This window comes from Salvelinus alpinus, chromosome 18 (assembly GCF_045679555.1).
Source record: "Salvelinus alpinus chromosome 18, SLU_Salpinus.1, whole genome shotgun sequence".
Lineage (NCBI taxonomy): Eukaryota > Metazoa > Chordata > Actinopteri > Salmoniformes > Salmonidae > Salvelinus > Salvelinus alpinus.
Genome location: NC_092103.1, coordinates 46,806,162 through 46,816,161, shown reverse-complemented (window position 1 = coordinate 46,816,161; position 10,000 = coordinate 46,806,162). Strand labels below are relative to the sequence as shown.

The window sequence follows — 10,000 nt, the reverse complement described above, 5'->3', positions numbered from 1 at the left end:
AGGGAGACTGAGAAAAGGGAGGGAGACTGAGAAAAGGGAGGGAGACTGAGAAAATGGATGGAGACTGAGAAAAGGGAGGGAGACTGAGAAAAGGGAGGGAGACTGAGAAAAGAGAGGGAGACTGAGAAAAGAGAGGGAGACTGAGAAAAGAGAGGGAGACTGAGAAAAGAGAGAGGGGTGGCTGTGACAATGGTGTTGTGTGAGTATCAGGATGACTTAATAGCATGTCTCAGGCTAGACACATTGGCAGTCAGGATCTCTAGTCTCTACGAGTGTTGTTAACACCCCGTGGTTCCTCTAATCCAACAGTCAGTGGAGAAACCAGCCTTTAAGTGTTCAGAGATAAAATATCAAAGTTCTTCTATTATCTTCTTCTGTCTATCTTCTGTCTATTATCTATCCTTTACCCCTACCTACAGTATACTGCTGCTACTGTCTATTATCTATCCTTTACCCCTACCTACAGTATACTGCTGTTACTGTCTATTATCTATCCTTTACCCCTACCTACAGTATACTGCTGTTACTGTCTATTATCTATCCTTTACCCCTACCTACAGTATACTGCTGTTACTGTCTATTATCTATCCTTTACCCCTACCTACAGTATACTGCTGTTACTGTCTATTATCTATCCTTTACCCCTACCTACAGTATACTGCTGTTACTGTCTATTATCTATCCTTTACCCCTACCTACAGTATACTGCTGTTACTGTCTATTATCTATCCTTTACCCCTACCTACAGTATACTGCTGTTACTGTCTATTATCTATCCTTTACCCCTACCTACAGTATACTGCTGCTACTGTCTATTATCTATCCTTTGCCCCTACCTACAGTATACTGCTGCTACTGTCTATTATCTATCCTTTGCCCCTACCTACAGTATATGTACATAGCTACCTCAATTAGCTCGTACCCCTGCACATTAACTCGGTACTGGTACTCCTTGTATATAACCATCGTATTTGTACTCGTTATTCACTGTGTATTTATTACTTGTATCAATATTATTTATTTTTCTCTTTATCTTTAACAGCATTGTTGGAAAAGGACCAGTAAGCATTACTTTCACTGTTAGTCTACAGCTGTTCTTTACAAAACATGTGACGACTAAAATTAGATTTGATTCGACCTCTACACTGGTGGCGATGCCACTGAATCATGAATGTCATGTATCATTTAAAGAAAATATCAAGTCGGGGAAAAACACACACACTAAGAAGAGGGCCGGGGGCAGAGAGGGGCACCATGGGCAGTGTTTCCCCTAGGATTATTTTCAGCAAAGGTGGGGGGGTGGACGACTCTCTGCTGCAGATTTTTTTTTTGTGGAATGACTGTGAGAAGGTCACGACTGTGAGAAGGTCACGACTGTGAGAAGGTCACGACTGTGAGGTCACGACTGTGAGAAGGTCACGACTGTGAGAAGGTCACAACTGTGAGAAGGTCACGACTGTGCGAAAGTCACGACTGTGAGAAGGTCACGACTGTGAGAAGGTCACTTCTGGGGACTTCTTAAAAAGACATTCTACTACAAAATGCAGGAATAGTCACAGAAATTAAGAGCTAGACAGTCGGGAGCATCGAAAATTTCAAAAACTATATATTTTTTTGCTCACTTTGACGGAGAGGAAATACACTGAACCAAAAGAAAAACACAACATCCAACAAATTCTAATTTGTCACTGAGTTACAGTTCATATGAGGAAATCAGTCAATTGAAATAAATTCACTAGGCCCTAATCTATGGATTTTACATGACTGGGCAGGGGCTCAGCCATGGGTGGGCCTTGGGAGGACATAGGCCCACCAACTGGGAGCCAGTCCCAGCCAATCAGAATTTGTTTTTCCCCACTAAAGAGCTGTATTACAGACAGAAATACTCCTCAGCACCACCAGTCAGATGCCAATGTCGGGGAACAGATAGGTGCTGAGAAATGACATGTGACATGATGTTTACAATGTGTTGACTGCTGTACATTTAGCTAATGCCCCCTTCGCAGTGTGTTAGCTGTTTAGCTATTGCCCCTGTGTTAGCTGTTTAGCTAATGCCCCCTTTGCAGTGTGTTAGCTGTTTAGCTAATGCCTCCTTTGCAGTGTGTTAGCTGTTTAGCTAATGCCCTCTTTACAGTGTGTTAGCTGTTTAGCTAATGCCCCCTTCACAATGTGTTAGCTGTTTAGCTAATGCCCCCTTCACAGTGTGTTAGCTGTTTAGCTAATGCCCCCTTCACAATGTGTTAGCTGTTTAGCTAATGCCCCCTTCACAATGTGTTAGCTGTTTAGCTAATGCCCCCTTCACAATGTGTTAGCTGTTTAGCTAATGCCCCCTTTACAGTGTGTTAGCTGTTTAGCTAATGCCCCCTTTACAGTGTGTTAGCTGTTTAGCTAATGCCCCCTTCACAGTGTGTTAGCTGTTTAGCTAATGCCCCCTTTACAGTGTGTTAGCTGTTTAGCTAATGCCCCCTTCACAGTGTGTTAGCTGTTTAGCTAATGCCCCCTTTACAGTGTGTTAGCTGTTTAGCTAATGCCCCCTTTACAGTGTGTTAGCTGTTTAGCTAATGCCCCCTTTACAGTGTGTTAGCTGTTTAGCTAATGCCCCCTTCACAGTGTGTTAGCTGTTTAGCTAATGCCCCCTTTACAGTGTGTTAGCTGTTTAGCTAATGCCCTCTTTACAGTGTGTTAGCTGTTTAGCTAATGCCCCCTTTACAGTGTGTTAGCTGTTTAGCTAATGCCCCCTTCACAGTGTGTTAGCTGTTTAGCTAATGCCCCCTTTACAGTGTGTTAGCTGTTTAGCTAATGCCCCCTTTACAGTGTGTTAGCTGTTTAGCTAATGCCCCCTTTACAGTGTGTTAGCTGTTTAGCTAATGCCCCCTTCACAGTGTGTTAGCTGTTTAGCTAATGCCCCCTTTACAGTGTGTTAGCTGTTTAGCTAATGCCCTCTTTACAGTGTGTTAGCTGTTTAGCTAATGCCCCCTTCACAGTGTGTTAGCTGTTTAGCTAATGCCCTCTTTACAGTGTGTTAGCTGTTTAGCTAATGCCCCCTTCACAGTGTGTTAGCTGTTTAGCTAATGCCCTCTTTACAGTGTGTTAGCTGTTTAGCTAATGCCCCCTTCACAGTGTGTTAGCTGTTTAGCTAATGCCCTCTTTACAGTGTGTTAGCTGTTTAGCTAATGCCCTCTTTACAGTGTGTTAGCTGTTTAGCTAATGCCCCCTTCACAGTGTGTTAGCTGTTTAGCTAATGCCCTCTTCACAGTGTGTTAGCTGTTTAGCTAATGCCCCCTTCACAGTGTGTTAGCTGTTTAGCTAATGCCCCCTTTACAGTGTGTTAGCTGTTTAGCTAATGGCCTCTTTACAGTGTGTTAGCTGTTTAGCTAATGGCCTCTTTACAGTGTGTTAGCTGTTTAGCTAATGCCCCCTTCACAGTGTGTTAGCTGTTTAGCTAATGCCCTGACCGTGTGAGGCACTTACAGGAAAAGATAGGCTGAGAGAAAAACTGCAAGAGTCGTAATGTCTTTCTTCGAACACGGGTAAAGTTGGTTTACAAGACAGATCTCGGTCATTTCTTATGCTTGAAACAAGACTGAATAGATGACAATTAGAAAAACACTCGTGTCATAACTTCCCACAGTCCTTTTGTGTTGTTGAATGGCAAGCGCTTTCCACTTCCATTCCTTTTCCGCCACTGTAACAGCTGTAAAGCGCGTTGACTGTTTCTTCCCACAAGCAGCGCAGGCTGTGGTAACACACAGGTGATATCACAACAGATTGAGAGGCTCTTACCTGTTAGTCTGGAGTTGACGTACGGAGGAGAGATGTTGTCGTGCGAGTGTGAGCCCATGTCCCGGCTAGTCATGTGAGCGTACTGGGAGCCGTCGGCGTAACTCTGCAACACAGAGACCGTGTGTTTTTTCTCCTGAGGTGATACAATGACATGGTACAGACTGACAGAGACCGACATTGGAAACAGTACTGACTGTGTTAGGACATTAATGACAGTAAGTCACATGGTTTGATAACAAACATTGGACAGACAAACACCCGACTCAGATAGGCTAATACTTCTGCTTGTAATTGAATAACCTTCGGCATTTATTAAAGCTAACTGACCACAGAAAAAAAAAGTGTTATTTTTTGATAACTGTTAAAAGCCTCTGTAAAGAGGAGACACTACCTAGTTTTTCTTTATAACTGTCCAAGTCATCGACAATGGGATGAGGATGTATATACACAACCGTTCAAAAGTTTGGGGTGAAATGTCCTTGTTTTTGAAAGAAAAGCACATTTTTTGTGTACATTAAAATAACATCAAATTGATCAGAAATACACTGTCGACTTTGTTAATGTTGTAAATGACTATTGTAGCTGGAAATGGATGATTTTTAATGGAATATCTACATAGGAGTACAGAGGCCCGTTATCAGCAACCATCACTCCTGTGCTCCATTGGCAAGTTGTGTTAGTTAATCCAAGTTTATCATTTTAAAAGCCTAATTGATCATTAGAAAACCCTTTTGCAATTATGTTGTTCTGTTGAAAACTGTTGTTCTGATTAAAGAAGCAATAAAACTGGCCTTCTTTAGACTAGTTGAGTATCTGGAGCATCAGCATTTGTGGGTTCGATTACAGGCTCAAAATGACCAGAAACAAAGCACTTTCTTCTGAAACTCGTCAGTCGATTCTTGTTCAGAAAAATGAAGGCTATTCCATGCGAGAAATTGCCAAGAAACTGAAGATCTCGTACAACGCTGTGTACTACTCCCTTCACAGAACAGCGCAAATTGGCTCTAACCAGAATAGAAAGAGGAGTGGGAGGCCCCGGTGCACAACTGAGCAAGAGGACAGGTACATTAGAGTGTCTAGTTTGAGAAACAGCTAGAGGTCGACCGAATATGATTTTTCAACGGCGATACCAATTATTAGAGGACCAAAAAAAGCCGACACCGATTAATCGCCCATTTTTATATATATTTGTAATAATGACAATTACAACAATACTGAATGAACAATGAACCCTTTATTTTAACTTTATATAATACATAAATAAAATATATTTAGTCTCAAATAAATAATGAAACATGTTCAATTTGGTGTAAATATTGCAAAAACACAGTGTTGGAGAAGAAAGTAAAAGTGCAATATGTGCCATGTAAGAAAGCTAACGTTTAAGTTCCTTGCTCAGAACATGAGAACATATGAAAGCTGGTGGTTCCTTTTAACATGAGTCTTCAATATTCCCAGGTAAGAAGTTTTAGGTTGTAGTTATTATAGGAATTATGACGTGTCGACTATTTCTCTCTAAAACATTTATACCTTTGACTATTGGATGTTCTTATAGGCACTATAGTATTGCCAGCCTAATCTCGGGAGTTGATAGGCTTGAAGTCATAAACAGAGCTGTGCTTCAAGCATTGCTAAGAACTACTGGCAAACGCAGTTAAGTTTGAATGAATGAATGCTTACAAGCCTGCTGCTGCCTACCACCACTCAGTCAGACTGCTCTATCAAATATCAAATCATAGACTTAATTATAATAAACACACAGAAATACGAGCCTCAGGTCATTAATATGGTCAAATCCGGAAACGATTATTTAGATAACAAAACGTTTATTCTTTCAGTGCAATACGGAACCGTTCCGTATTTTATCTAACGAGTGGCATCCCTAGGTCTAAATATTGCTGTTACATTGGACAACCTTCAATGTTATGTCATAATTATGTAAAATTCTGGCAAATTAATTACAGTCTTTGTTAGGAAGAAACACAGTTCACAACGAGCCAGGCGGCCCAAACTGCTGCATATATGTATATATATGTAAATGTACTATTTACATATTATTATGTTTTTACACATTTCAAAAAATGTAAAAAAAAAAAAAAAAAAGTTTTTGCTTTCTCATTTGAGGGGTATTGTGTGTAGATTGATGATGGGTCTGAATACTTTCCGAAGGCTCTGTATATGTGGATCAAGTCAATTGCAAAAAAAATTGCCGATTGTTAATTTTAAACTAAAATGATAACCGTCCAAGTCCTCTACAGTGGGAGAGTAAGGTCTTTTCTGAGGCCAAACTAGTTATGAGAAAGTACATTTACAACATCTATGCCTGACAATACTAGGCTTGGATGGTATACCATATATACCGTATACCACACAGGAGGTTGGTGGCACCATACTTGGGGAGGACGGGCACGTGGTAAAGGCTTGAGCAGAATAAGTGGAAAGGTATCAACAACATGAAACAGATGGTTCCTATGTGTTTGATGTCATTCCAGCCAATAATATTATTATTTTAATTATATTTTTTTAACCTTTATTTAAACTAGGCAAGTCAGTTAAGAATAAATTCTTATTTACAATGACGGCCTACACCAGCCAAACCTGGACGACGCTGGGACAATTGTACGCCGCCCTATGGGACTCCCAATCATGGCCGGTTGTGATACAGCCTGGATTCAAACCAGGGGGTCTGTAGTGATGCCTCTTGCATTGAGATGCAGTGCCTTAGACCGCTGCGCCACTCAGGAGCCATCCTCCCCTCAGCAGCCTCCAATGGTATACCGGGATATTTGGAAATAGCCAATGGGATGGTTTTTCAATACCGGTCAATACAGTCGAAACTATTCCTTTGACGTTTTTTAACACATTTGAATATTTGTAGATACTTTTTAAGTAAATAACTGCAGTCAACTTGTGCAATATGTTAGGAGATAAGTTAGCTATCTAGCTAAGTGGTTAGTTTCTGCCAAAATAAAGCTTCACTTGACGGCAACAGCAGAGAATCCCCCTCCTGGATCAAGAGCCGTGCTGTTTAATATTTGTTTTGTGCAGCAAACTGTGAGTAGCATTTTTGAGTTCCTTGTTTAACTTTATGAGCTAGGATGTCTGTCCTGAAAATAGTTTAGGTCAGAGAATATAACATGTTTGCAATGCGCTGGTTAGCATTAGGTTAGCATTCTCTATGGGATTCTACATGTACTTGTTAGCATTGCTACAAACTCAGTGGGTTTTAAAAATAGCGCCCCCTATATTCAGTGCAAGTATTACTGAATATCCAGGTATTGCACAAGGTCGAACGTATGACAATCTGAATACCGCTCAAGCCTACCATATATTAACCGTCTCTGTAGCATACTGGCTGTGAAATGTAGAGGCCCATTCAAGTATGTTAAACAATGTATTAACATAGTCAAATCTTTGTACTCATTGTTCATATCCCTTCCCCCGTCATTAACCGTGGCTTACACAGTGTTCCATCTCTACATAATATAATGGGTTAGTGGCTTACACAGTGTTCCATCTCTACATAATATAATGGGTTAGTGGCTTACACAGTGTTCCATCTCTACATAATATAATGGGTTAGTGGCTTACACAGTGTTCCATCTCTACATAATATAATGGGTTAATGGCTTACACAGTGTTCCATCTCTACATAATATAATGGGTTAGTGGCTTACACAGTGTTCCATCTCTACATAATATAATGGGTTAGTGGCTTACACAGTGTTCCATCTCTACATAATATAATGGGTTAGTGGCTTACACAGTGTTCCATCTCTACATAATATAATGGGTTAATGGCTTACACAGTGTTCCATCTCTACATAATGTAATGGGTTAGTGGCTTACACAGTGTTCCCTCTCTACATAATGGCCTACAGAAAATACAAAGCAGCGTTTAGGAGAAACAGGGCCTAGTGTGTCCTTGATGTCTCCTTCACACAGCTCATTCTGATGACACATAAACTAGTAAATATCCTTACCTCAAATCACTAAACATAGACAGTACAGACCTTCGTTGTACGTAGGCTATAATGCATTGCACTTGTTTTTCTCTGCATTGGGTTGTATTGTATTGTGTTGTACTGTATTGTAGTGTGTTGTATTGTGTTGTATTGTATTGTGTTGTATTGTAATGTATTGTAATGTATTGTATTGTTTTGTATTGTGTTGTGTTGTAATGTATTGTGTTGTAATGTATTGTGTTGTGTTGTAATGTATTGTATTGTATTGTATTGTGTTGTAATGTATTGTATTGTATTGTACTGTATTGTATTGTAATGTATTGTATAGTATTGTATTGTGTTGTAATGTATTGTGTTGTAATGTATTGTATTGTATTGTATTGTGTTGTAATGTATTGTGTTGTATTGTGTTGTAATGTATTGTGTTGTAATGTATTGTATTGTATAGTATTGTATTGTGTTGTAATGTATTGTGTTGTAATGTATTGTATTGTATAGTATTGTATTGTGTTGTAATGTATTGTGTTGTAATGTATTGTATTGCATTGTATTGTGTTGTAATGTATTGTATAGTATTGTATTGTAATGTATTGTGTTGTAATGTATTGTATTGTGAGGTGATGTAATGTATTGTATTGTGTTGCATTGTGTTGCATTGTATTGTAATGTATTGTATTGTGTTGTATTGTATTGTAGAATATATATATATTTTATAGGTATCTATTACAGTTTTTAAGCACAGCTGATTCCTCACCTTTGAAGGGGCACTTCTACTTCCCCAAGATCCTGCGCCGGCTCTGTCCTCCATATCTACAGGAGGAAGGGGAAGACACATCAACGACCAGCAACACACCATGAAACTCTATACTAAATACATGGCAATACGTTGTTTTATCATTTCAATCTAATCCAGCAGCTACATATGGATTATCTGGCATTTTCATCACTTTCATAACCTGACATTATCATCATCGACAACACATTATCATCAACATGTACATCTATATCCACATCTATACCCACATCTATATCCACATCTATACCCACATCTATACCCACATCTATACCCACATCTATACCCACATCTATATCTATACCCACATCTATACCCACATCTATACCCACATCTATATCTATACCCACATCTATACCCACATCTATACCCACATCTATATCTATACCCACATCTATACCCACATCTATACCCACATCTATACCCACATCCATACCCACATCTATACCCACATCTATACCCACATCTATACCCACATCTATACCCACATCCATACCCACATCCATACCCACATCCATACCCACATCTATACCCACATCTATACCCACATCCATACCCACATCTATACCCACATCTATACCCACATCTATACCCACATCTATACCCACATCCATACCCACATCTATACCCACATCTATATCTATACCCACATCTATACCCACATCCATATCCACATCCATACCCACATCTATACACACATCTATACCCACATCCATACCCACATCTATACCCACATCTATACCCACATCTATACCCACATCCATACCCACATCCATACCCACATCTATACCCACATCTATACCCACATCCATACCCACATCTATACCCACATCTATACCCACATCCATACCCTCATTTATACCCACATCCGTACCCACATCTATACCCACATCCGTACCCACATCTATACCCACATCCATACCCACATCTATACCCACATTTATACCCACATCTATACCCACATCTATACCAACATCTATACGGTCCCGTGTGGCTCAGTTGGTAGAGCATGGCGCTTACAACGCCAGGGTTGTGGGTTCATTCCCCACGGGGGGACCAGGGGGGACCAGGATGAATATGTATGAACTTTCCAATTTGTAAGTCGCTCTGGATAAGAGCGTCTGCTAAATGACTTAAATGTAATGTAAATGTATATCCACATCTATACCCACATCCATACCCACATCTATACCCACATTTATACCCACATCTATACCCCCATCTATACCCGCAGCTATGCCCCCATCTATGCCCACATCTATACCCACATCCATACCCACATCCATACCCACATCCATACCCACATCTACACCCTCATCTATACCCACATCCATACCCACATCTATATCTATACCCACATCTATACCCACATCTATACCCACATCCATACCCACATCCATACCCACATCTATATCTATACCCACATCTATACCCACATCTATATCTATACCCACATCTA

At 40.1% G+C, this 10,000-nt stretch overlaps 1 protein-coding gene across 11 annotated transcripts in view; it reads right to left on the bottom strand.

The window, feature by feature from the left end:
* The window catches only part of LOC139544418 (transcription factor 4-like), a 464,635-nt gene that overhangs the window by 362,206 nt on the left and 92,429 nt on the right, over positions 1-10,000 (bottom strand). For all 11 annotated transcript variants that reach the window (XM_071351480.1, XM_071351481.1, XM_071351483.1 and 8 more), the window contains 2 exons: positions 8,503-8,558; positions 3,784-3,886 (listed from right to left, as the gene is read on the bottom strand). In XM_071351480.1, coding sequence (XP_071207581.1) covers positions 3,784-3,886; positions 8,503-8,558 — 159 coding nt within the window. The remainder of the gene's footprint in view (positions 1-3,783; positions 3,887-8,502; positions 8,559-10,000) is intronic.